Source organism: Pelecanus crispus, chromosome 8 (assembly GCF_030463565.1).
Source record: "Pelecanus crispus isolate bPelCri1 chromosome 8, bPelCri1.pri, whole genome shotgun sequence".
Taxonomy (NCBI): Eukaryota; Metazoa; Chordata; class Aves; order Pelecaniformes; family Pelecanidae; genus Pelecanus; species Pelecanus crispus.
In genome coordinates, this window is record NC_134650.1 from 28,884,133 (window position 1) to 28,911,973 (window position 27,841).

The following is a 27,841-nucleotide window of genomic DNA, read 5'->3' on the forward strand; positions in this document are numbered from 1 at the left end:
TGATTTCTTTTCAGAGCATAGTTGAATCACTGCTACATACCAAACCCATTTGTGGCCTTTCCTCCTTAAACTATTGGGATATGTAGATTTATATACATGGTATTTTTAGCTTTAGTTGCAAAATGCTTGTGTGACTTGCAGGTTTTTATAAAATCGCTAGTCCTAAATATGCTACACTATTGGGCAGCATATTGCTCCAGTTGTTGCATGTGGCTGGATTCAACAGGAGCACGTGTAAGGCACTCTTGGTATTCCGAGACCTTGAAGTGGTTGTCTTTGTCATCTTTGCCCACCTGTCTTTTTTCTACTGGTTGGAATAGAAGTTGTCTTTGAAAAGGTTACTGCTGGCTGAAAAGCCGAGGACTTTGGTTAACATGCTAGGCAAAAGCATCCTTGCTAAGGAATTAACGTGTGTTCCAGCTAACTGTACAGCCAGGTTAGGGTAACTCCTGCTTCTCCTTCTCTAAAGTCAAAGAAAATCCTCTCCTAATGTTCATATTACACAAAGCCATGATTGTTACTTCTCAACTATGGTTGAGGTCACTGATTTTACCTGTAAATGGCAATGCTTTATTATCCATCAGAAAATGGTGGCATCTCCCCACGTACCTGCAAATCTTCTTTCTGTCATATCCCCTCTTGCTGAGATAGTCAGCAGAAGTAACTATTTGGAAGAGCATCGGTCCTGCCCTACTTTTCTACCTTTACCATAAAGAAAAGTGCCATCGCACTCAGAACTAAAAATGCCAACTTCAGGTTGCATTGTGTTTATCAAGGTAAGACATCGTAAGGAAGATTTCCTGGAAATCCCCCCAGCCCCTTAAGGTCGATAAAATACCCTTCCCACTGTACTAAAAAGACTTAGCTGTTCAAGTAAAGTCTTTTAAAAATATAGATTTATTTTAAGCATGTGAAACATCAGGATAGGCATAATTATAAACACAGAAAGATTAAACATGGCAATGAACTTGCAGCCAGACAACGCAAGCAATAACTTAGAGGCAGAGGTTACCATTTCACATACGAAATCTGTTGGAAATTGGTTATTTTTGGTACTAGACATTGTAGACTTTCCTCGTCTCAGTTTTAATTTGAAAATATCCTATCATTCCACCCCTTCCAAGTTTTTATTTAGAAGTTACTTGCTTAAATACCTATATATTTTAAATATTGTATAAAGTGCATTCAGATGAAAGACGGAAGAAGGTAAAGGCCCAATTTCCAGTGCACTAGAGGGGACTGAGGCAAAACATACTCAAATAATTGACTAGAAAGAGCTTAGTTTTGAATCAAAATCTAAGAATATATTGAGTAATGGCACAGTAATGCAAACATGGTTTCTAGGAGACAACTTTAGAGTAGATACTAACCAGTAGAACTATGGCTTGACAGCATATTTGCCTTTTAAGTTTTGCATAGCAAGGTCACATTCCTCTGTTGATAATTACTACAATAAAAATATGCTGAAGTTTGAAATGTTCCTCTTAATGTGATCCTGAACAGTTGTGACTGCAAACAACATTCTATTTATTTTTAAACAGTCCGTTAATTCTTGGGTCTTATTGTCTGCATTTTCCTGTAGACTGTGAGCTGCTATCTTGGAATTCCAATTAGTTTTTTGTTGTTAGAAATGCAGCCATTTCTATCTTTAACTAGCCTTTAAGCCTAAAGCTGTTTCTGTTAACATCAGTGAATCAGCATGTCTTGTTCAGAAGCTTAGGCTTTATAGTTCACAAGTAGTTACAGGAAATGTAAGAACAGCTAAAAGAAAACACCAGCTTCAACTCTCAGCTTCTTGTAACTCATTTGTCTCTCTCAGAAACTTGAGAAAGGCTAAGGGATATTGTAAATTAAAGCACTGGCATCATTTTTTTCCCTTAAGACATGTTGGGGATGTAAAGGAATTGAGCAGCGCCAAAAATTCCACTTGTTTTTACGCAAGTGGACTCCTCAGTCTCTTTTCCAAGAGGTCACTGCAGTGCTGGGGCCTCTTACCCCTCTTAGCACATCTGTTACTTCTGTGGAAGCATAAACTTTAAAGACAGTGCACAACATTCCCAGTATTGTGATACTGGCCATCAAGGACAGAATAGTTACAGTGTTTTTTCCCTTACACTCAACAGGAATAACTCCTCCTGATACGAAAGTAAAAAAAGAAAAAAAAGAAACCTTTGTTTTTTTAATTGTAACTTCCATCTCTATTTTATATCAATAGTGCTTATGAATAGCTAGGGAAAAAAGTCCTGTAAAATTCAAGAGCTGAATTCTTTAACTCTTCTCAGTCATCCTTTTTGTCAGAGGTATTTGAGTTATCCTCTTCATTGCCTTCAGGACAGACTTTATTTCTTGCAGTTGGTGGTGTTTCTGAGACCGGGACTGTACTTTTTCTAACTGGACTGCGTTTGACTTCAGGTGTCTCAATGTCATCCTCCTCCAACATATCTGACTGGTATCTCTGTAGGTCTAGGTATGTAGTAAACAACTTAGCATATTCTGGATGCTTGACTGCAAAGTCCTTGAACTCATCTGAAAAATATAAAAATTACAGATACTATAGTGCAGCAACAGAATCAAAGAAAGTATCAGTGCCTGCTCCTTTTACTGAAGCTGATCTCCAGTTACTTTCCTCTGAAGCATCTCAGGCAAATCACATGAAGTATCTAGGTCTGCGCTTCAACAGTTTTCCCCAGAAACAGGGTATCAGAACCATCAGATAATTTCAGGGAGAAAACAAGGTAGGAAACTCTCCCTGTCATATGACTATCAGAGTGCTCTTCATTACAAAAGGATGTAACTTACCATAGGACAGCTTCCCGGTTTCATCTGCATCTATTTCTTTAAAAAGCACAGAAACATCAAGCTCGGGCACCCCCAGAGCTGACTGAATGATAGAAGCAAACTCATCTTCCGTTATAGTGCCATCCTCATCCATGTCAAAAAGCTGGAACAGACATCACGTGTAGAAATACTTTAGCACCAGTTTGCTTATGAACCTTCTGTGCACATCAGCCACCCGTATTAGGTTTCTAGTATTTAGGAGGTGATCTGCAAACAATGCCTGGGATTTGAAGAGACTAGTTGCCATCTCAGCTACTTTCTCTTGCGAAAGATTTTATGTATTTTCTCTTGAATAAGACTAAGCACTAAGCTCTTAGCAAAGCAAGGTACATGCTATAGTTGGGATTAGAATATTCTCTAATAGGAGAAGTAACAAACGTGCAACAACAAGCAAACCTCACAGCATTAGGTCAGTAACAAGACTCATACAAAGCTGATAAAACCAAAACATAAACAAAGGTTTATGTTAATTGTCACCATGAGCTATGCTAACGGTCTACTGGATTCAGCCACTGTATACTGGAACATCTTAGGTTTTAGTCTTTATTTTCATTAAGTTATGGCACATCTGCTATCAGATTAAATTTGCCATAGTTTACCTTCTGACGTAAAATACCTAAATTTTAGTATATGTGATCTGTCACCCACTGTGGTGACACCCCACCCACCCGCTAAAGGAATTACTGTAATTAACAAGGAATTTTGGTGACTGGAATGCAGGCAGTAGATGTCCTTCCCAGTGCAGTGACAGTAAGCTATGAATCAACCCCTTGAGAAACAGAAGGGATGGATGGCTGTAATTCTTAAGTACTTGCTACAGGCAAACCCTCCCATTGTTAAGGAAAGTACAATTGGCAGAGAAAACAAGGAGCAAAAGGAAACCCATAGTTCCATTTCAGACTGAGACAGGCTTTTACCAGCTGAACCAGTCACTTCCAGCTGAAACAGGGAATTAAAACTAATTCCGAATTTTATAATCAGCGCCAACTGTTAAGATACTGAAGAGTATAGTCTAGAAAACAAAACAATGAAACAGCACAATAGCTGCTAGGCTTGCTTCTTCATAGGAATCTGTAGTGATAAAACATCCCTGAAAAAGCACAAATCACTTCAAACAGCTGTAGCGCTTAATCTGTAAAGCAGCGGATGGACATAATGGATTGCCATAAAAATTCTGGTACTTCCCGAATATGCATCAGTACTAAAAAGTATCCAGCTTAAGATGAACATGATCCATATCTCAATATATTGTTCATTATGGTTCATTAGAACAGATCAGTGGGCAAAACTGAATCTGTGTCAAAGATCTACTGAAAAAGAAAGTCACTTGAGCATTTTCCTATTCAGGGATTCACAACCTGGGCATCCCTGGTCACATATTGCCCGCTTGTACCTGAGATCTGAAAGGAGCTACTGCTCCTTGGCTGCTTGTACTACCCAGGACACCATAGTACAAGCAAATAGATGGTCTTAGATGTAGCCCAATTTTGGATGTGCCAGTCCTGAATAGCCCTTCTTGATTTCTTCTTCCCCTCCTCTTTGTTAACGACAGTAACTCTACTGAGCGCTTGACCCACAAGAGGATATTGCTCCATCTATTGTCTACTTGTGACATTGAAGAATCACAGCAGAAGAAACCTCAGGCGAAAAAACTGCAAGTGCTGCTGAATCATTTTTGGAGTTAGCCTGCCAAGTTACATATTCATTAGTGCCTTCACATGGCTTTTGAAACCCTTTTCTATGAAGCTGATGCCTGCAATTCTCTCCCTCCCCTTCACACTCTAAATGTCAATTGGTTTAAGAGTATTACTCACATTTGCATAACAGATTGAAGCTATAAACTTATGATTTGAAAGCTAACAGATTTACAGTCAGTCTTGATTTGTCAGGTTTGTAGATTTACACTAAACTGAACTTACCTTAAATGCCATCCGAATAGTCTCTTCTGTGTTGGCTGGGTTACAAAGAATAGACAAACCAATTACATATTCTCTGAAGTCGATGGTGCCATCTCCATTCTGTAACCAAAATACATATGGCAGTAGTTATAGTTAATATAGCAAATCACTTTAAAAGCTGTTGTATAAATCAACTATACGACATGCACAGTTAGTTTACAACACTAGAGGTATTTGTTCTTCCTGGAAAAAATACTAACAGCTCGCTAAATATATGTAATACTTGGGCTGAAGTAGCAATATACATATTTTCAATAGCTAGACACTGGGTATCAATTTCTATCTTATAAACCCCCAAACAAAAAAGATTTAAAACAACTTACAAGTTTTTCTTTAGTATATGACCTCTGACAAGCCTCTAACAAGAACTGAAATACATCTGTTTAAGGTAACTGTAACAGTTCATGTAGCACTGGCACTTGCTAAAGTTCAGAGACCAATGCAACATCCTAGAACAAACAGGCCAACAGTGAGGCTGTTGCCTTGAGTTAATTCCTCCTAAGAACCTTCAGCAGTAAAATATATGCCAGTGAAAGTACAGCCTGATGATGCAGTAAATCTATGTGGTCTATCTTAAGCCCTTCTTTGAAGCAAATGCATTGCCCTACATGGTGTTTTGAAGCCAATATGTTGTCCTACCTTTTAAGCCAGAAATGCAATGAATTCATTGTAACAGCCTCTCTGATAATTCCAGTTTTGATCTGAACGAACATTTCAGTGTGTTATCTACAAAGCTACATCAGCAAAACATTTGAAGTTTGCTTTGATGGGATTCATGATTAATTCTATGTAAGCTGCATTATATTTGTAGATAGGGAAAATGGCAGATATCCATTAAAATGTATGCTTAAGTCAGTAGTGTTCCTGTGACCATACTGAAAGTTTCTTGAGCATTTTGGGAAACATCCAGTCTGGGGAAGAAGCCATATATAAGCACTAGGTGAAGGGACACAGAATAGTTAATGAAAGCATAGTAGAGATGACTAGTAGCTCATAGTTTGAAACATTCACAATAAGGTCATTCATCAAAAACACTTTAAAAGCTAACAAAAGTGTAAAGCAGAGTTCCTTTTGTGGATAATGTATTGCACATTTCAAGAAGAAAAAGATTTTATAAAAAGTGGACTGCCTAAGTCTCAGGACAGCACAAAACTTTTTCAGCCAAGCGAGAGGGGGTGGTCTCCTCGGTAAATCTGTAGGGAACAGCCAGATCTAGATTCTATTTCTGGCTCTCCTACCAACTTCTAATGCCCACTTGAGCATACCAACCTTACCCTTTTTGTTCTTGGCTTTCTGGTGCTGAATAGTGGAGTATGGAGATTGCCAGTGGAGAGATGCTAAGGCTGCTCTGTAGAGCGCTTTGAAAATCTTGGGTTCTATGAAATACGGATTTCTGTTATTGAATTTAGGTCTTAAGATAGTCCTTGATTAACAAAAAATGTGTAATAATCAATTCAATACTAACTTTTCTTTATCAAGCTATATATTTGACAGGATTTAAAACTGCTAAGATACAATTTTATTTAACCTTCAAAACCAATTCAGGACTGTTTTGCACGGACAACTGTTATTTTCTTTATATTGATGGTCTAACATATATTTTTGAAGACATGCAACCTTTGAACATCTTGTACTTTAAAGGCCTATAAATTTTAAGGAAACTTTTTAGCAAAAATATGAATAGTCTTTAAGTTACTTTTGTGTGTGACTTTTGACAGATTTAATCATTAGAAAAGGACAATGTTCTCTCATAAATGTTATTTTGTTTACAAATCTGTGCTCTCATTGTGCTGCAGAGCTTGACTTTAAATATTTTGGCTACATCACAGTTCTCAAAACAATAACAGATCTAACTTTAAAATGTATCATTACAAACCTAAACTCTTAAAACAACTGAAGCAAAAGTGTAGATAATAATTGTTCAAAGTTCCATGGAGTATTATTTTTGGACAGTTCATATTCTTAACAAAGGGTTGTTTGATGCCATTACAATATTTTTTAAATTTATTTTTAAAGTTAAGAATAAGTATCACAGGAAAAGAGTTGGGAAGTAAACTTTAAATAAAATAGTCTCATTAAAAAACAACTTATGGAATCAGTTAACACAGCTTTGGCTGCACATGGAAAAATGACAAGAGCTAATAAGGGTCGTATTACTTTCATTAAAGTGCTAAAACCCACTAACCAAAACTGAGTGCAATCTGATATGCAGAACTCCAGCCATCTGAGTAGGAAATAAACTTACTATATGTGCAAGATCATGTTGTGACTAGCTCTACTAAACCCCAGGATGCTGGCTAACTTCCAAATGCTCTGGCATTTTGGTTAAGGAGAAATGATAGGGTTGTTACTTGGAAAGAGATGGGAGTTAAACTGAAAATGCAGGAAAACCTTCAGCGCTTGTGTAGCACCCCTGCAAACAAGCACTTGCAATAGTCTTTCTATGCATATCTAGCTGTGCTTGCAGCCTGCGCACCCAAGAATATTTTAAGGAAGCAAAGTAGAACATCAATATTTATTTATTAGTATTTATGTTACAGAAAATAACCAAAACATACTGTAACCTCAACAACCCTTGTTTTCTTTAAGGTAACTAATTTTCTGCTACTATTTTCACTATAGCATGCTATGGTAACTAGGGTTTTGTTGTTGGTTTTTTTATATAATACAGTAAATCTTACACTTTGGGAAACAAAGTTTGCATTGTCATGAACAGTCTCCATTTAGAGTTGCACAATGAGTTTAGGGCTAGATAACCAGTTAGCTTTATGCAGTTGGCAAAGCTCTCTGCAAGACAGATGCAGTCACTAAAGTTTAAAGTTCTACTGCCCCAAAACTTTCTTCTCACTATGTAAAGCAACAGGAAAAATCGCGTGTGTGTGTGTGTGTATGCGTGTGCACTAGTCATTCCTGTTCTGATTGGCTAAGTAAACCCTGAGTCACTTACAGGGCTACCACAGAGAAGTTACAACTGGACCATTTGAGGAGGAACTGCAGATGCACCTCTGATGTTCATATCCAGGCTCATCATCTAAGAGGCTATTGCTGTAACTCTCAAATTTCCACCGCCTGTTGCTACATACAAGTTCAAACTAGTCAGAAAGGGAAATTGTGAAACAAACTTGGTAAGATGGTGCTCACCTAGAGGTATCACACTTTCTCTCGTGCTCAGTTTTCTATTACTCAGAGCCCAAATGCCACTGTGGATAACTGTGCTTTTCCATTGAATAACTGGGAGGGGGGTGAATGCCATTAGGAAGGAATTGACCTCCTTCATCACAATTTGGGCCAATATAAATATTTTTACTGTTTCTGTCACCCAGTTTGGTATTAAACAAAGTGCAGGAGGAAAAAAAGTCTGGTCAAAAGTAAGTTACTTTTTCCTAAGTTGCAAGTAAAAGGCTTCTGCAAGTATACTGGGAGATTTCATCAGTTTGGAAAATACTGTATCTGCCAAGAGCAACTGCAAGATTTAGAAATCACAGCTATGGAAATTTAGAAACAAAACCAAAACACAGTACCCCATTAGTATTCAGATGCCCTGCAGGTATTGTGTGGTATTTCTCAAGTAGTCACTGATGTCTCTCTGGGGAGGGGCAGGGGCACGTGGACTCTGACATCTGAGGACTGCATGTAGGGTGCAGGCTGGGCTACTCCACTCATCCTTTCACATTCCAGTCAGCTAGTACACACCCTAGACAACTTTCTTTTAAAGCAGCAGAGCCCTGCTGAGAAATCTGCCTTGTTACATTGCAATGCTGTTTTCATCAACTGTGTAATCCTTAATTCAAAGAAATGTACCTTTGACGGTTCATGCTACTCCTTTTTCTTTTACTCAAAAATTGACATCTTGGACAGAACTGCATAACTAGCTTGAGTGGGATACTGCACCCTGATAAAATTTAACTCAGCCAGAGGTTGATTTTGGCCAGCTCTCTGCTGTGTGACTGCATTATTACAGCAAGCTTCTCTAAATATAAAGGTAGTATTTTAAGTTGTTTTCATTATAACTATAATAAGGCTTCAAGGAAAGAGAGAAAAGACTAGTTAATTTAATTGTAGGAAGGAGAAAAAGGTTGTAAAAGTAGCCTTATATAAGCCTGCAATTTTGTCCTGGCCAGCAGGTAGAATGGACAATACCGCTCAGGTTTTGCATCAGCAGACAAGCATGAAAAAGCAGAAGTAGGAAGGAAATGAAATATGATTATGTAAATTAATTGATCATTATAGTTATTGCAACTCTCATGTTTTTCCTCTTGTTAGAAATAACTGCACAACTCTCTTCACTAGTGATTGCCTTCATTCAGGCAAGCAGAGCTTTATTCCAGCTTAGTGAATGCTGACAAATGGGAACAGGAACATCACAAAGCAACACCAAACTTACGAGCTTTTTATATAACAGGTATAGTCATATACAAGCCACTTTACGTGAAGAAATAACTAAGCTTTGATCCTTCAACATATTCCTTCACTTCAGAGTCTAGAGATGGTTTTCTGAGACAGACTTATGCAGCTGTCCAACTGACAATTTACACAAACCTTTCAGAAAAGCAGACTAATGCATGCACAAGAAGAATCACAACACTTCAAGCTGAGCTATCTATCGCTGGCCACGTTTGCCTTAGAACAAGGGAAAGACTACAGTTCTATAGTACAGCATTGTAGTCTTCCATGTATATCTTCCAGATGAAGCTTATCCTTCTCTGCTATGCCTTCACGAATACATGGTCAGCTGCAGCCAGTCTTCAATGGTCATTTTGATCTGTCCATCTCCATCCTGGTCCAGAGACTTGAAGGCCCGGAACATGCTGTCCAGTCGTACCAAGCAGCTAATGAAGTTGTTGAAATCCATGCTACCGTCCTCGTCAGCATACCTGCGCACGATTACCTGGCAGAGTTGTTCATTCAGGTGGAACCCTGCAGCCTTCAAGGCATCAGGCAGCTGAGCTCTCCCAACAGTGCCTGACTGATCGGTATCATACTGCTTGTATACACATTGCCATTTCTTGATGTTGTTCCACAGATACTTGAACTCTTCAAAGCCCAGTTTGCCATTTGTATCACTGTCCATGACAGCGACCATGCTACGGCATGTGTCTAAACTGAAGCCATCTGTCTTCAAGTCTTGATGTCTGGAAACGACTTTGTTCAGGATGTCCCTTAGCTCTGTGGCACACACTTCCATATCATCTCCAGCCAGCTGGACAAAAAGGCGACGAAACTGCCTGATCTCCTCACTCTCATAGGCTTCCACATTTGTAAAACGATTGTGAGGAGATGGAGGTGGCTCTGGATTATACTGAGCTGCTGCTTCACTTATAAGATTGACAAGACCTCCAACAAGTCCTCCAAGATTCCCTCCATGTCCACCTCCTGTTAGAAGACTTCCAAGGCCACGTGCAAGGCTCCCTCCATGACCACTACCACTTCCTCCACTCAGCAAAGCTTTAGCTAGGAACATCGTGAAGACTTTTTGAAAGGAGTTATACTCAGAGATCCAGTGCTTCTCTAACTCTCCAAAGCTGTCCTGTGTCTGAGCTGGGCGTGGGCAAAACACAGCTTATCTGCATGCTTAGACTTCACCATGTCTGTGCATGTCTCCACCTGCCAGAGTTACCTCACATCTCAGTAGTTTCTGTCAATTGTTGATACGCCTCTATTTCTTTTTTTCTTCTCTGCGTAGTTAGCCTTATGTGATTTGAGGAATATTTTTAGGAAAAAAAAAAAAAAAGCCAACGAGGCTGAAAGCCACAGAGCAGAAGTCTCAAAATACCTGTGCTCATAATTGAATCAATTTGAAAAGAGCCCTGCCACATTAGTGTGTCTATTCCTCAGTTAAGCTGATCTCCTTAAAGATGAATGCAGCAAAAGCTTACTGGAGTCTTGTCTGTTCTTGCAATCTTTTACGCCTTCAACTTCTTAGTGAGCTGAGCATTACATTGCTAATTCTAGTCACTGACGCTGTTGTGCCAGATAGAGAAAGTGAAAGGAGTCTTGATTGCCCTTAATTATTTTGGTTACCACACCATCTTTCTATTGTATGTACTGCTTCAGGACTCGGACTACATGTTCATAGGAGCCAATGGTCCAAGATGGGGAGGCAACAATGAAGAAAGGATGAGTACCTAGCTCTTCTAGAGCTTCAATGCATTCAGCAATCAAGGAAATACATTTGACTCTTCTCTATTTTAGAGGTTGTAAAACCTTTTTATCTGGAAAAATCCTGAAACAGTTTCAATAGGCATATAAACCACAATGACCTCCCAAGGACAGGTGTACTGCTAAAGCTAACTTGATCAGGAAGAGTGATGCTGAGCTAGGAGAGCTCCTATGATAAGAAACAAACTCCAGTTCATAAGCATGTGCAGTACAACATGCTGCTTGCACTGTAGCACATATTGGATGCCTAGAAGTAAGATGAATTCTATGCTACGCTCTAGTCACTGATGCTTCTGGTATAGTCAGAGGGGCACATCCACAGAGCAATTTTTCTCATCTTCAGAGAGAAGCAGAAAATGGGAGAGACCACCACTGACTACAGAGGAAAGCCTAAACAATCACATTAACACATACCCTCCTTTGTGGCTGGAGATAGGCAAGAGGAGTCCTTATAATGTCTAATAGCATCCTTCACAAACACAGCAGGAACATACACTCTAGTCAGCTTCAATCTGCCTTAAATTATCTACTTACAACTACCTCAGTTAATTACGTTGTCTGAGTGTACATAAGCTCAAAATCTGGGGCAAGCAAAAGGAAATATTCAGCCATTACCAGCATGAAGATTATCACCTGATAGTGGTGCAGCAACTTGATCGAAGAGATGGCTGTCATCTCACAAGCTACAAACTGACCAACCTTTTTCCATCAAAACTTAGGGAGGAAACTGTAAGAGTCACTGTCTTGGTTTCAGCTGGGGTAGAGTTAATTTTCTTCCCAGTAGCTGGCATAGTGCTGTGTTTTGGGTTTAGTATGAGAATAATGTGATAGCACACTGATGTTTTAGTTGTTGCTGAGTACTGCTTATGCTAGTCAGGGACTTTTCAGCTTCTCATGCTCTGCCAGGTGCACAAGAAACTGGGAGGGGGCACAGCCAGAATAGTTGATCCAAACTGCCCAAAGGGCTATTCCATACCATATGACGTCGTGTTCAGTACGTAAACTGGGGGGAGTTGGCTGGGGGGGCTGTCCTGGTTTCGGCTGGGATAGAGTTAATTTTCTTCCTAGTAGTAGGCATAGTGCTGTGTTTTGGATTTAGTAGGAGAAGAATGTTGATAACACGCGATTGTTGCTCGGGGACTGGCTGGGTATCAGTCGGGTGGTGAGCAATTGCATTGTGCATCACTTGCTTTGTATGTTATTATTACTTTTATTATTATATTGTTATTGTTATTATTATTACTATTTTACTTTATTTTATTTCAATTATTAAACTGTTCTTATCTCAACCCAGGAGTTTTCTCACTCCTACTCTTCCGATTCTCTTCCCCATACCCTTGGGGTAGGGGGAGTGAGTGAGCGGCTGCGTGGTGCTGAGTTGCTGGCAAAGCTTAAACCATGACAGCCACCTATCTTGCCTACAGGAATTGCTAACCAGGAAGCATTTACTAAGGTGGACATAATGAATTAAATATCCTTTTGGGATGTGATTTTTAACAAAACATTGTCAACAGGTCAGTTAACCAACTACTCACCCTGTCAAAGAGTAGAAAGAGCTCTTTGAGGACATCTGAAATAGGCAGCTTCAAGTACTCCGCAAACTCCTCAATTCCAATTCTTCCCCCTTTGGAAGCACTTGCAATAGCAGCAAAAGTATCCAACTGCTGTCTCACATGATTCCATTTTAGGCTATGCAAACATGAGTGAGAGGAGATATTTCTATACAGCAGATCTTGGACAGATGGAATTTCAGTAGGAGTTATTCAAAGACAAAAAATAGCCAAACAGAGCATGCGTGTACAGTATTAGAAATGCTGTACTTCCAACCTGATATTTTACATGAAATCAGCAATTAAGGACTGCTCCCCCCAGTTATTAATATTAAAAGCAGGTAGTTCTATGCTTGGGTATATCAGACTTCCCTAGAGTAACTTCCCAAACCTAGAATCATCTATCTGGCTACTAGGCTAGTGCAGCACAGAGCTTTTCATTACCATAAATTCAGGTGCAGCATTATTTTGCTACATCATGCTCTAGGGTGAATATTTCCTTAAAAGAAAGGAATAGATCTCAGATCTATTAGCTAATTCTCTACCCAAACACTAGTATTGCTGCAGCCTGAGAAGTAGCTGATCCCTCTGCAGAAATACACCACTGCATCTCAGTAAGAATAATTAGGATTGCCATGTAACTATTGAAGATTGTTCCAGACCGAGTTCTATAAATGGGTATATAGCAAATACCTAATAAGTCAAGACTCACTGCGCACATACTTCAGATTTGACCACAGCCACACCAGGTTATGGAGTTACTGTACGATTAAGTGGTTCTGTCCTCAAATTCCACTGCATCCAGACAGAAAAAGTTGACACCACTAGGGAAACATGGCTGCACAGTACAACTAAGACCAGTTAGCCACTGGCTGAAGTCTCAGGCTGGGAAGAAGGTTTTTTACTTCCTACTACACACTGCCTGTGCATGTCCACAAAAGCAATTGAAACTGAGCACCGAGATTACCGTCAAGTGCCTAAAATAGGTACTCCTCTACCTTCCTCACCTTTTGTTGAGGTAAATTGAGAAAAGATTAGAAAAACGCATTTTTCCTCTTGTAACACTGCCCACAAAAATTACCTGGGATTAGTTCGTACTGGGATTTTCCTCATCTCTGATTTCCATATAGTTTACGTATGCAAGTTGTATACATAAATACACTATATTACACATGGCCAAGTCAGTTGGCAGGTAATGTATCCTTTTGTAGATGGCCATCAACACCTGCAGCACTGCAGTCATTATGCTACCAACAGCTAAACTTCCCTTACTTGAGTTTCTTGCTAATTTTGGTGAACTCCACCAGCCCAGCTTCCATGGGTAAAGTCAGCTGTCCTGCTGAAATCATCAGTCTGCAATCTTCAAAAGTGTGATCAGTGACTGGCACATTCAAAGCACTGAAACAAAATTAAGGAAAAAGAAAAATCTATTTCTTATATTAAAATTACTTTTAGTTGACTGTATCCCTTCTCTGTCTCAGTTTGGCTTTAATGCTAATATACAAAACAAATGATCATTCATTCTTGCACTGCTGCAAGTAGGATAAAGCAACACATACCATTTTGTGAAACCATACTGTGAAACTACATTATGGCAGCACCATGATGTTTTAAGATTTATAGTCTCGTAAATGCAGCCCAGTAGCCTTGGAGAACAAACCACCCAATTATTCTTGCCAAGCAAATAAGGGAGCAATTTATTCCAGCTTCCCAAGAATTGAACGTACTATGTTCCAATGTAAGACAACCTTCTTTATGCTCCATGTAAAAAAAATCAGGGTGTTTTAGTATATGAATTTGACACCTCTTAGTGGAAATCTAAAGCAATTTCTATATATAGTACCTGGGACTTTACTAAATTGTACTTTATGGCTTGGATATATGGAATTGCTGGATATACAATAAAAGTTATCGAAGATTTTATTCATGACTTATTACATACGTTGCCATGGTTTGCCGGACTCTGTTGGCAAAAAGAATGGGATCATTCTTTTCTTCCTCAGTAGGAACATGAACAGGCAGAAACTGAAAGAGATGAGTTATCCCATCAATTCAAGAGTCACCACTTTATTAGCAATGCGGACAATTTCTTTTTACTGTTTAGAATGGAGGAAAAACAGGAGGAAAAAATCAGCCCTGCAATGAAGGAACTGGACACTAGAGGTCTCAAGCGACTTAGAAACCACTCGTACTCTTCTGCCCTAGCCACACAAATAAGATTTGGTCCAAACCTGCATCTTAAAGATTGGTAGAAGCTGCTTTAATATGAAAAATCAAACCCCCAAAGAAGGAAAGTATAATAAATGCATACTTAGTTAGTTAGAAAATTAAATGCTACATTGGTAAGAATGTGAGTCTGAAACACTGTACACTCCTTTTCAAGGATACTTTATATGTTAAATATAGGTTATTATATATGTTATATACTGGAATAGTGTATGTAAGATTGATAATGTTTTTAAATACACACAGCAGTCCCACCTCATATCTTTTAATTGTATCTGTCAGCATGTGACTGATAAGTTTCCTGTAAGTTTTTCCCCCATGGTAAAAATGTTAAGGAATCTTAGTTCCGAATTGTAAGTAGAGCAGTAACTGGATACAAATACTGTAAAATTCTGGAACTCCAAGCAGAGTAAAAAAACCCAACAAAACCAACCCCTCTCCTCCCAAACCTAGAAAACACCCAGATAGCTAAATTGCAACACATTTACTGTTGAGGATTTATTCAGTGTTAATATGCAGAAAGTTGAAGTAGCATTACACTAAAAATATACTATAGATGAATTAATATCTAACATGACATGAATCAACATCTGTTTGTTTGCAAAGTAGTGTGTGTGTAAAAATATTTTGTGCTTTCTACTTCAGTCTACAGTGTTCGCTTGCAGCTGTTTCCCATGCCTTTTCTCAGTTATGGTTATCATTTATCCCAGTTCTGCTACTCCCCACCCTGCAATCTTGCCCTTAAATCCTAGAATAGAGCAATTCTAGAGTAAGTATAAGGTGTTGCTCATGGTTCATTGGAAGACACTGTTGCTAATTATGTGTCCATATGTTTCTTCAGTTATATTGCAGTTGCTGGTGATGCACTAGTGTAGCGGTAACTGTCCCATATAAATGCAGTCCATCCTGAACAGCCTTTTAACGTTTGTTTTTAAGGAACACTGCCTTTTTATGATTAAAACCAGAAGTTTATGGAATTGGTTACCTGTCAAATAGCCATAACAATTTTCTGTTTATAGCTAAAAGCTTTCTCCCCTGTAAGGACAGCAGGGGTCCAGGTGTTCACATGAAGGTTTGAGATTTCATTCCATCTATAAGCAGTTGCCAGCTCTGTTCAAGTCTGACATAAGTCCCTGCTTATACAACTCCCCTTCAGAAGTCACGTAACTCTTAAATTGAGGAAGCACAGGCACACTGTACAGACACAGAAAACTGTGTCATCACTGGGTGCGATGAAGTCATAACTATGAGAAGTTTATCTATGCAAACATGGGCCATGGTCTTGAAAGTGGTCATTACGTCATTTGAGGCTGAGGTCTTGCTCAGAAAGCAACCTGAATTTCTGGTAGGTTAAACACCACCTCCCTCCCCTTCAAAAAACCCACCTACAATTATTCATAAAACCAGTTTGCCAGAAACCACAGCTGGAGATGAAGAATTTAGTTTCTTGGCCTCCTGAGGTGGCATGCATGATCTCTCACACACCCAGCTGCTTATCTGGTGAAGACTAGTTAAGTATACCTTCCCTGTCAAATTGCAGTCCTGTATGAAAAATTCTTCACAGCTCTTTCAGTAGCAAAAATACTTCTCTGATCTGCTTTTGACCTAGTATCTCTTCTTACAGAATTTGCCAAATGCTGTATCTTTTGCAGCCCTAAAACTCACTGCCAGGTTCACTGTTTAATCTTCAGTATTCACAGTTTGTTAGAATATGACTAGACGTGCATGCACATACCCCCTTGGACTACAGGAGTAGAGGCAGCGCAAGACTGACGGGAGTGGAGAGGCTACTTCCTCCCAGTATGGGACAGCAACAGAAATGTCTGCTCCTAAAAGGAGTAGTCCGATTTCCTCCTTCCCCAGGCAAATCGGCCCGTCCTCTTTTTAGAAATGGAAGGACTTCGCATTGATGCTAAGAAATTAGTTCCACTTTGGGGACACATGCTGCTGTGAAAGCTGCATATTTCTTTATGTTTCAGTTTCATCTTTTGGAACATGAGATTTATTTTCTAACAGGCAAGTTTGAGTTCTGTTCTGAAGTAGGGGAAAAAAACCTACTGGAAAGGCTACGTTAACTATTTCTTGCTCCCACATATATAAATTACATAGATACGTCCTTCTATACAAAATCATTAGGAGAATTGCCTCTTTAGTACACCTTCTATAAATATGTGTCTACTGCTTGTACTATACAGTAACAAGGTACTTCCTTAAAATGAATTTCATTGTTTCACAACAAAGACCATATTGCTACTTGTTAGTAGTAGCAACACTACTTGTATTCACAAAGCTTTGCACAACTTTGCTGGATTCTGTGTTTTGCAAATAAACAGCAAAACCTGTCTGAAATTTTCCCATTCCTCAGGTCCCTAAACCAACTTAGTCCACACTGACAATCCTTTGTGGTCTGGTAAGGAATGTGAAGTACAGCATTTAAACAAACTGATTGCACCTCAGATATGTGGCTCCTCACTACTGTGTTTTGAATGTTGACTCTTTGACAGGCAGCAGTTAGACCAAGTACTGATACTATGAAGAGTGTGTGTTGTTTCAGTTGTCATTCATCTGTCTTTGTGCTGTGCAGCTGATTTTAATGATCAAGGGAATAGGTTCATTATACAAGGCTCAGCTTTCTCCTCAGTGCAAGTACTAGAGTCCTTAAGTAAGCTCTTAGTTGTAGAAACCTTTTAGAGTTCAGTCTGGGAAGATGGAGAGGAAGACAAGGAGCTTTGAAGGGAGCGGGGAAATGAGAAGGTGGGGAAAAGAGAGAAGTTGTTACCTTTAACAGAACATATTATAATTCTTAGTTTTAACATCTGTAAAATGCGTGTGGTGATAATTAGCAATGATTTAAAAATGCTTTAAAAATAAAGGCATTTCTGATGGCTCTCTTTTAGAAACTCATCAGATTAAGTGATACATAGATATGGACAACAAATCTAAATATATTACTCACCATGATTCTGTTCTTGTTTCTGAGACACCTGTTTATTGTTCACTAACAGTGACTAATAATGTGAATAATGCATTTACATTAAAGTATAAATTCCCTGGTTGCTGAATCTTAGTGCAAAAACATTTCTAATTCTTACCTCAACTTCTACTCTTGTGAAGAGCTGACACAGTGTCATTACGAACAGCTCTTTTCTGCAGGCAAGGAACAAAGAGGAAGAAAAATACATTTTACTTATTTAACAACAAAGTATTTGCATGTCAGTAGATGAAACTTTTTAAAGCACTGACAAAAACACAGCCAGTACTGGGTAAGGTTTTTAAGTACCTTGCAGAGAAGTTCCCTGAAAGGTTGCCTTTAACATTTTTTTCTACAGGGCTTCTGCATATGCCTGCTGCTTGCTCATTGGGCAGGCAAGTTGTCGGTTGTCATGCATATTAACAATAGTATACAGTTTTTGGCCAGCAAAATGCATGTATGTTACTTTAAAGAGGTGAATACATCCTGGATTTTATAGCTTTAAGAGCTTCGATTCTGAGAAGTAGCTTTACTTTATCTTTCATTCTCTCATCTGCAAAATGGGACAAGTAACTTCCTTCTGCAGAACTGAGGCAAGGATTTGCTAGTATTTGCTAGCCATTTTGCAAATTATAGTAGCATTTACACAAATGTGTTAATGAAATGTCAGTATGTTTGGGACCTTCAGTGCTTTTAGAAAAAGTCACAAATTTTAGTATCAACAGGTAGAGGGAGGAAGAAACTGCGAAAGAGGGTAAGTGTAATCACTTCTACTTCTGACTTGTTCTTTTCACCGTGATTTTTAAGCAGAAATGCACATTTGCTCTTTACTTTAAATCAGGCAAATTATAATAGAAAACCTTCAAGCAATCTTTCTTCTGTTCTTGTTTTGGACAAAATAAAAAAGAGAAAAGGAAAAGGCAGGAGAAGAACTAAGGGATCCTTTCTACTTTCTGCAGGAATCCATTCTTAACACTTGATTTTCTAACACATAACATTAGGTTTTCCTCCCAGTAAGGCACAAAAGAAAGAAAGAAGTAGTAAGTGAAATGAGAAACTGGGTCAGGAGGTTTCTGAGAAGGAGACTGGTACTGTCCCGTGCTGTCTGCAATATCCAGGAAGTTTTACAAAGAGCGTGACAGTTCTGCATTTTGTCATCTGCAGGTTTGCTTGGGGGATGTTCCTCTCCTGGTTCCAGTTCTTTTTGTTAAGAATCCCTAGATTCTATCCCATCCATCCCTTCTCTTCCCATGATTTTGCCAAGCTGTTCCTTTTGTCTTCTCACAGGTTTTGATTTGAGCCTTCATCATCCAGCCACAAGGCCTAGAGCAGTTCTCAATTTTTAGTGAATGGGCAGCCTCCTCTCTTCCACAGGAATACCTCTGATTTCATTTCTTTCTTCACCTATTCCTACACCATCTCTCATAACTGAAGACATAGCTCCTTTCAGTCTTCCAGCACAAATCCTTCATAGGGGAAATCTGTAGTATGCTACTGAATTTGCAATATTCATTACTCTCAGTATGCTGATAACTGTTACAGCAGTAACAATAATAGCAAAAAATTCTTGGGAAACTGAATGAGATGGACACTTTCATCTAGGTCAGCTTTCATAATGTCCATTCTACAAGTGAGCAGGTGCTAGGATTAACTAATGATAGCTTAAAAGGTGCTTATGATCTGCTCCACTAGTCCAGACATGTTTCAAAATTAGTTGCCTTAAAAATTTTAGTCACTTAGTAAATCAGTACTACTATACTTACGTACATTACATATTCCACATGAAAATATTGTATATGGATTCTGCAAATCCACATTTTAATGAACGTTTATAAGATGAAAAGTATTTTCAGTGCATCTGTAAAGGTTTTTAATACTTTAATAAAATATTTTAGCATATTAGAAGGCCACCTGTCTTGAGAAATAAACACAGATCTGTCACCTAAATGGTTTATTGAAATATTTTTCATTACTTCAATGTCAGTTACTGTATATATATATATAGCGCCTCTTCACCAGGATCTCAAGACAATTGCTTTTGTTGAGTCAGGGAAAAATAAAAGTCTAAAGAATCCTAGATGTTAGAATGGGGAAAGATGGGGAAAATTAATACTTGTTTTGCCCATCTTCTTTATTTACTCTCATATGACTCTTCAGATGAGATGGAGGAATGAATAAACAGAGGGGATAAAATAACATTTATTTTTCTTGTTTGTATACCATGTAGGAAATGGTAAACATCTATGGCTTTTGAGGACTATGATTATTCCCCAAAGAAAAAGAATTTCAAATCTTTCCGTTGCTCTATTGTACTATGCAAAACATAGGAGAAAATTAAATAAAATGGTGGCAGAGCTGGAAATAATGCCTCCCCATTTGCAAACCCTTTCTCTAGCCATCAGATATGAAATCTACTGCATGACAGCATTATCCCCAAGTATTTCCCCCTCATAAAAACAGATCTAGAAGAACATGTGTCTTGGCTTAGCTGAACCTGTTTGGCAGACTGTTTAGCAAGGGGGGAGGGAATTCTATATGTAATTTTCAGTAGGATTAAGGAACTTACAATGAATAGCCCTGCCATGTCCAGGTCACAGTATCCTACGGAAAAAAATAAAACACAGAAATGTAGACAAAACCAGATGAAAGTTAGAGAGCAGGTAAGTTACAATATAAAACAGGCACAAGTTTAGTAAAAGCAGATGATGGTTTTATAGTCTGTAGTGAAAATAGGTAAAGGTGTCAAGGCGACTAGGATTCCTTGCCTTAAAAATCTGGAAAGAAGCATGGCAGACTTTTAATAATATCAACAATTGGGAATAACATTTATATAGTTACTTAGATATTTTAAATCATTCATTCTGATCCAAACAACAGAAGTAGGAAAAAAAAAAAATCTAATAAGACTTTTCCAGAGGACTTCACCAGTCCCTTTAAAAAGGCACCCTCATAAATATGTTTGATTTAATTTTTAAGGACATTTCTGCATAGGTAATCTATCATGCTTTTGCTTTGCTTTTTTTTCTCTTATTCTATGTTTATTACTTCCTACATATGATTTTTACAATGTATACTGCAGATCCTTAAATCCTATCAGTGAAATGCAATACCAAATCCCCTTTAATGGTTCACTTTGCTGTTTTGAAATTGATCTGGAAAAGGATTTTACAAAGGAATCTTTGTAAATAACAACAATAATAATGACCTGTTTTTCACCTTAAAAGCCATTAGGAAGGAAAAGTTTGGTCTTTTCTGCATTTGCTGGATGACCAGGTAATAAAAAAAAAAAAGTTAACAAGTTGCTAGACTCATGTCCCAGCACTACACCTGTCTGTGAAGCAGAGCCATAATCTGTACCCCTATACTTGGTAGAAAGTGTAAACATTTACTTGGCAAAACAAGGGAAAGTTGCATGAAAAGAACCACCTGCAAAGCTGCCCTCCTGAGGTGCCTGAAGGGAGGGGGTGTTGGAGGTACTGAATGACTCAGCTTTGCTTTTGTTCAGAAACTTTGCAAGCCCCTTTGCAGTAAGAGTATTTTGAGTTTAAACAAAAAAAAAGATGACTAGTAGGGAAGTTGTGTACATTTTAGACTTCAAAATACAGGCTCTGTGGCTTTGCAGGAGGTTTCTAACTTCCGCTGCAATACTTTCCCATGCTCCCCCTTTAACTATAGCTAAGAAGCCCAGCAGTAAGTTTTTCACAAGCAGAATGGCAACTACACCATGGTGACACTTGGGAAGCCCGGCTGCTTCCAGGAGCTTGCCAGTGCTAAAGCTCAGGACAAAGATTCTTCAGTGACAATGCAAAATATTTATCATAGGTACTGTTTAAGTCAGGATTTTGACTTCCATATTACTAGTTAGCGATAGAAGAATGTTCTGCTTACCAGCTTGTTGGGGTATCGGAGCAACACAGGCTGTACAGGGACTCGTGGAACAAAGGCACCTGCAACCACAAATTAGAATTGATTGTTAAGACTAAGCTAAATACAGCAGTTGGGAGTTTTAAGTGATTCATGTAAGACATGGTATCTGGAAGGAGAAATTTTTAAAAATGTGAGAACAATGGGAAGTGTTCTTTCTGTTGTTTTTTTTTATTTTGTTTTTTTGGGGGGCAGGGTTTGTTTTTTTGGTTTTGGGTTTTTTTAAAATCAGCAGCACAACTAGCAAGATGTCAGGACAGAAAAGAGTTAGTCTCCACTTCAAGGAGAAAGCTGCCTAAGATTCCTGGACTGTTCAAACTAATTTTCTGTGTATTATCTCTCCATTGATTGGCATTCATTTCAAAGGATTAGGTGCTCACAAGGCTGTTGAGCATTTCCTGAACCCTTCTCTGATCATCTTCGTAAGTGATATGGATCTGGGCATGTAGTACTGGTTTTGTAACTTTGCTACCCAAGACACTGTACAACAGTAAGAAAGGAGAGCAACATGGCTTTAACTGAAGTGCAGCACAACAATCTAATGATCAGTAATGCCATGAAGTGTTCAAAATAATCTACTGGCCTGCCTTGCTAAGCACTATGCAAAGAGATTTCATAACTTGGTTGCTAAGTCTTGCATGGCAAAATTTACAGGAATCTAAGATGGCATGACCGTACGTTGAGCTAAAAGAAGCTCATGTAAGTAGTATGTATTTTGGTAGTTCATCTTGTAATAATCACAGTCAAGTTTCTGAGTAAATAAATTAGATGAAAACTGTACCCAGAAAAAAACCCAACCAACTAACCATATCCATCCTAGGTATTTTGCATCCTACAAAATACCAAAAATCAGAAAAGTAAACTGACTAGTATAAAATAGTGGGTTTAATGCCACTGAAACTTTAATGATGTAAAACATTACTACGGTGCTGTTGTGGATGATGTACTTGCAGAAGCATAGGCCTTACTAGAACTACCAAATTAGTATTTCACACATTATTTTCCAGCAATGAGGCGACAAAATCTCTCACCTTGTTTAAATGTGATCAGGCAAGATCGGTTTGTGCAGGTGCCTTCTGGGAAAATCAGTATCTTGGATTTAAAGAGAAAGAAATACATATATATACACACACATTTCCTTAAAAGATTATACTTCAGCATCAGTTACATAAAGGCTGACTTTTTATGCAAGCTCTGTGACATGTTACACTGCATCACAAGAATATCATTAATAACAAATAAGTGAAGGATGCTCACAGTAATTAACCTGTTAACCTGATCCATCGTGATTTGGAAACAAATGCTTTGTAAGAGAGGAGTTCTAGGGAAAGGCCTTTATCAGTTCAGAAATACGGTACAAAAGGCTTTAAGTGTTTCAATTGAAATGTTTAGTGTTGGTAATGATATGAGAACTGTTCCTCTGCTGGCAGCTCCTTACTGAACTGCTGGGTGTATAAACATCAAGAGTCTGGGCTGACATGAAGTGCGTAAGGTACTTGAGCCTTTACAGGCACAGATGCTATCAACAGGAGTTGAGATGCCAGCTGTGATGAGATCACAGTTTGAGGGGTAGCAGCAAAAGGCAGAGAGACTATGTGCATCTGTGATGCAGAGCTCTGAAGGTATTACACATACACTACAGAGCCTCTGAACCTGAATGACTCAGACACACCAAATCCCCAGAAGGTTTCTGAATTAGTGGCTGAAAGATACTAGATTAGATGTGCAGTGAGCTGCAATGTGACACACCAAATCCAGCTGCCTATGGAATACAGGGAAGCTTTATGTTTCTCATATCACTACAGGATCATAAGCAGCATTCCAAAAAAACCTCAGCACAAGAACTGGTCTGGATCAAAAGAGTGTTCAAGGTGTGTTCCCACTTCAGTCTGAATAAACAGGTCAAGGCTAGATGAAAGAGGGCATCATTAGGTCATACCCAAGAGACACAGGCTGTTCTAAAGTATGATAAGAGACAGCTGCACATACCGATTTACAGTTAGTCTTTGACTATGCATTCTGTAATCAGAAATTGTTTGCTGCTGCTGTGGACACAAAAATAGTTATGTTTCTGCTTAGCATATCTCATAAGCCTCAGAAAACATATAAGTGACTCACCAAAGAGTAAGAGAATAAGTAATCATTCCCTCCTTCCCCTTTGTTTTGGTACAGGGTTGGGAGAAGCACTAATCAGAACCTCATGCTATTAATAACCACAAGTGCTGCCCAGCCTGTTGTGTTTTAGTTTCAGGCAGAGGGAATGGGGAATCCAGCTACTCCTTCTTTTCTGTTGTGCTGAGAGAATGCAGCCCAGGCACTCTGAAGAGGATATGACAGACATAATCTTGTGGTCAAGTTTCTCAAAAAAAAAGAAAAAAAAAAGAGTAGGAGGAAAGTGTGGCCAGGACACAGGACTAGGAATCACCCAGTGACACTGCAACTAATACTGCTGACTCAGTTTTGGAGATTCCCAGATTACTTGACTCATAGACTATTTATGCCGTAATATAGATCTAGTTTTTATCCCAAGTGCAGAATGGGTGTAAAGCCAATTCCCCTTTCCTCCCCATGCTCTTTTCAGCAGAGATTAGGTCTACCAAGGCTTTGTTGGAATCACTTCATCCATAACAGTTTAGCAAATCTTAAGTGTTCAGTGTAGTTCGTAAGCACGGTATTACAAAAAAAGCATTCCTAGCTTTGACATGTGCATATTTTAAATCCTCCATATAATTGACAAAGTGAAAAAAATAATGGAGGCTCTAAAAAATATTTATGGCAACTTAGAAAAATGCATTTATGAGTTAAATTAAAGTAGCCTAAACACTAACTAAAAAGCTTTTTGTAAGGTGCTTGCTGAGCAAAAACGATGCATGAGATGTCTAAATAATGCCATTTCAAAAAAAGTCGCAAGTGTTGGTCTTCCATCAGGATGGGAAGCAGTTACACTTGAATGTTCTCTGTTTCTAGAGACTATTCACCAAGCAAAGCAGTGCAATCAGGTCTAGCTGCCATAAAGATACCTGCTACCAAAGTCTATACTTTCACTAGCCTCTTTTAGGTTTCCTCAAGAGCCATTCATTGGAACAAAAGTGAAGGAAAAGGTAACTCTTCTCAATCATTTAGGAGATAGCCAACTATGACCAAAGAGATCTTGTGACTTTAGCTACTTAACTAGTCACTTCTTTGAGTTTTTATTTTTTTTATTTTAAGCAAATTAACCCTTAAGAAAACAAGAACTAATTCAAAACACAAAGCATGAATTTATACACAAATCCACACAGGGCATCATTGAAGAAAGGTCTTGTATCACTGCCTGTGTTTGTCCAACAGCGTGGCAGTGATACTGTATTTGCAGTATCTGGAGGCAACATCAGACCACAGTCAATGCAACAGAAGAAAGCAGAGAGGCACTGCCACATGAGATGTTAGTAGGTTCACAGCTGTTCCAGGTTTTTCCTCTTGCAAAGGATGCCATTTCCATCCCAGCCCTCTGCCTGTCCTAAGAGCAGCGGAGTTGCTGCCTCAACATTTTTCTCCCTCCAGAGCAACCCCTGCTCCATCAGCTCTGCAGGATGGAAAGCTATTCAAGGCCTAGAAATACAAAAGCAGCTTGCTGCTGAGGAATGACCATGGGGAACAGTGTGCAGAATCGGTAACTACTGCACTGCCTCCATGTTAAAATCTTACCACAACTCAGACCAATCTAAAAGTCTTGGTTTTACTGCATTATTAACCTAAACATTGAACTGAGTTTCACCTCAGCTATTCTTCACATGCAAAATTGGTGTTTTAAGCTGAAGTACTGTTCATGCTGGAGCTTGGACAGCCTGGGTTACTCCCCTCATCAACTGCTCATCCCTGAACTGTTGTGAGCACAGGTCTGCAATAGCTTCTCACACATGAGCTAGCTTGAGAATACTGATTTACATATACCAATCCAAGTCATCTGCTACACTGAAGACAGCACGTTAAGACTTAAATAGGGAAAAGAGAAGGCCAGGAGCATCTGCATTTTGGAACAGCGATTGGTACTGGCTGGATTTTAACTGACCCTTTGCCATGACAAAACGTTTTGGGCATCAGTCTCCCGTCTTCCTTTCCTACACCAGTCATATACCTGAGAGCTGACTTCATACATCAAGAGAATTCTATTCAGCTGGGCACTTGTGATATTATGAAGCACAGTGAATACGGAATATGAATACATGACAGAACAGTAGTAGTATATTTATTACCTGTGGCCACTGGCCTCTTGATAATGCCCGCTTAGTTATCTCAGTGACCGTATTCTTTCTTGAATCAGGGTCTTGACGAGAAACTGATACAGGCTGAAGGGAACTTAAAATTGCTGTGAGAGAGACAAAAAATTTTATTTGTCTTTTGCTAGTGTTTAGAAAACACATGGGTTCAAGGCTCCCTCGTGGCAAAAAACTTGTTTTTCTCATACTAGGAGACAGACTCTGCACAAACAGCTTTCAGACTAATTAGATAAGAGTATTATTATTGTCCTCATTCTGCAAAACGGGAAGTAAGACATAGAACATACATGTACACTGCCAGCTGAGGAGCTTTACAGTAGGTATAAACATGCCAAATTCACCCAAACACATTCTGCTAATATTGCTGTGATCTTTCACTGAGCACTTCCACAGAATTCTATGGAAAAGACCTGATTGGGTGTCTGCTCATGAGCCACGCTCAGGCCTAACTCATGCAGACTGCAGTCAACAAGTAGTTTGAGCCTGTGCTGAAGAATTAACATGTCCCTTCACAGTTACAAAGCATACACATCTCGTGTGGAAACTATAGGAAAAAAAAGCCCTCATTTTGTCAGAAGTCTACATCAGAATGTGTGGACCTATTGAGATGTGATGAGAAACCTGGGGAAGAATTATCTTCTGTGTCCCACTCCTGTGCTTTTAAGAGAAGGTCAATATATTATCAGTTAGTTTATTTCCTACAAAGACACTTTTCTGTGTTGCCTGTGGAGTTTAGTTTTGGATTACTGTTGGCTTATTCTTTTAAGAGTCGTATAGAGATAAGAGACATACAGCCAGCAGAAAGTCTACAGCTGATTCTAGTAATAATGCAAACAGGAATTATTTTTGTGCCAAAGAGAGGAGAAAATAATAGAAGCACAAGTCATCTGATCTTTTCCATTCTCTGCATTTCCTTTTTGAGTAACTTCTCTTTTATTCTTTCCTGGTTTGACTCCCATTAAAAAAAATCCATAACAGTGCCTGCAAGTTTAAACTTATAAATATGGTATTTTCCAGACTGCTGTAGTTTGGGTCTGGTTTGAAATAACCTTCACTAATCTGTGTTCTACATTTGTGGGCCACGCTGTTAAAAGACAGCAGTCAAACAGATTTCTCAAGCTACCTACTGGGAGAATTTTAAAAGAAAGCCTCTAGCCTGAGCAGTTACGAAACATGCTTTCAGTATAAAGCAAATTTAAAGTGATACTGTATTTCATATCTGAAAAGAAACAGCATAATTTTAGACATCTTGACCAATTCAGAAAGATAACTTGTCGCAGGGATTTCACTGGAAATAATCTGTCAATATCTTTGAAATGTAGGGATTTAAAAAAGTCTGCCCCTAAATTACTTTCAGAGATCAGATTTTTGGCCTCATGTCAAATTGCTGAGTTCTTACACATTATTTTTTCATAAATACTTACTGCCAAATACCGGAGTTGACAGGTTCTCTGCTCTAGACACTACTGATGGCATTCCAGTTAGGGCACAAATAATGGCATCAAAAAAGCTTGAATGAGGAGCTGCAACAAAGATTGGGGCTTCCAGTAGACTTGCTATTTTCCCTTTTACTTTAACTTGGAAACCCATTACGAAGAACAAGGTACGAGTTAGGCATGAGAGGGTTGTCTGGATCATCCTCCTTGTAAACAGAAACACAAAAATATCATCCATCTTACAGTTAGTATTTCTTTTGTACTTTAAAACAGAAGCCCGTGAAAGATTTCCCAGTTCTCACCAGTGCTGGGGCCAGGCACAGGGTAGTAATACTACTCACCGGGAGAGTGTAGGGCTAAAGGGGAAGAAGTAGAAGTAGGGGAGGGATCATCATTTTCTCATGTTGAAACCAGATCATAATTTTAAAGATAAGGCAATGTACAGCACCTTACTAAACCCTCTTCCCAGGTATGCTACTTCTCTTGCCATATCTTAGAGCGTTGTAGAATAACACTATTG

At 38.8% G+C, this 27,841-nt stretch overlaps 2 protein-coding genes across 2 annotated transcripts in view; both read right to left on the reverse strand.

Annotated features, from left to right (window-relative positions):
- Window positions 1-918: 918 nt before the first annotated feature.
- Window positions 919-27,841, reverse strand: part of LPCAT2 (lysophosphatidylcholine acyltransferase 2) — a 34,167-nt gene continuing 7,244 nt past the window's right edge. Inside the window, exons 3-14 of the mRNA XM_075715206.1 lie at window positions 27,310-27,527; window positions 25,862-25,974; window positions 22,658-22,718; window positions 21,591-21,649; window positions 20,269-20,303; window positions 17,824-17,878; window positions 14,448-14,530; window positions 13,778-13,903; window positions 12,491-12,644; window positions 4,758-4,856; window positions 2,800-2,941; window positions 919-2,526 (exon numbers count right to left, since the gene is read on the reverse strand). Of these exons, the coding sequence (XP_075571321.1) occupies window positions 2,279-2,526; window positions 2,800-2,941; window positions 4,758-4,856; window positions 12,491-12,644; window positions 13,778-13,903; window positions 14,448-14,530; window positions 17,824-17,878; window positions 20,269-20,303; window positions 21,591-21,649; window positions 22,658-22,718; window positions 25,862-25,974; window positions 27,310-27,527 (1,393 nt within the window). The 3' untranslated portion in view covers window positions 919-2,278. The remainder of the gene's footprint in view (window positions 2,527-2,799; window positions 2,942-4,757; window positions 4,857-12,490; window positions 12,645-13,777; window positions 13,904-14,447; window positions 14,531-17,823; window positions 17,879-20,268; window positions 20,304-21,590; window positions 21,650-22,657; window positions 22,719-25,861; window positions 25,975-27,309; window positions 27,528-27,841) is intronic.
- CAPNS2 (calpain small subunit 2) lies at window positions 9,511-10,382 on the reverse strand. Its single transcript, XM_009480791.2, is given in 2 exon segments — window positions 9,511-10,281; window positions 10,284-10,382. Coding segments are annotated over 2 exon segments (870 nt in total).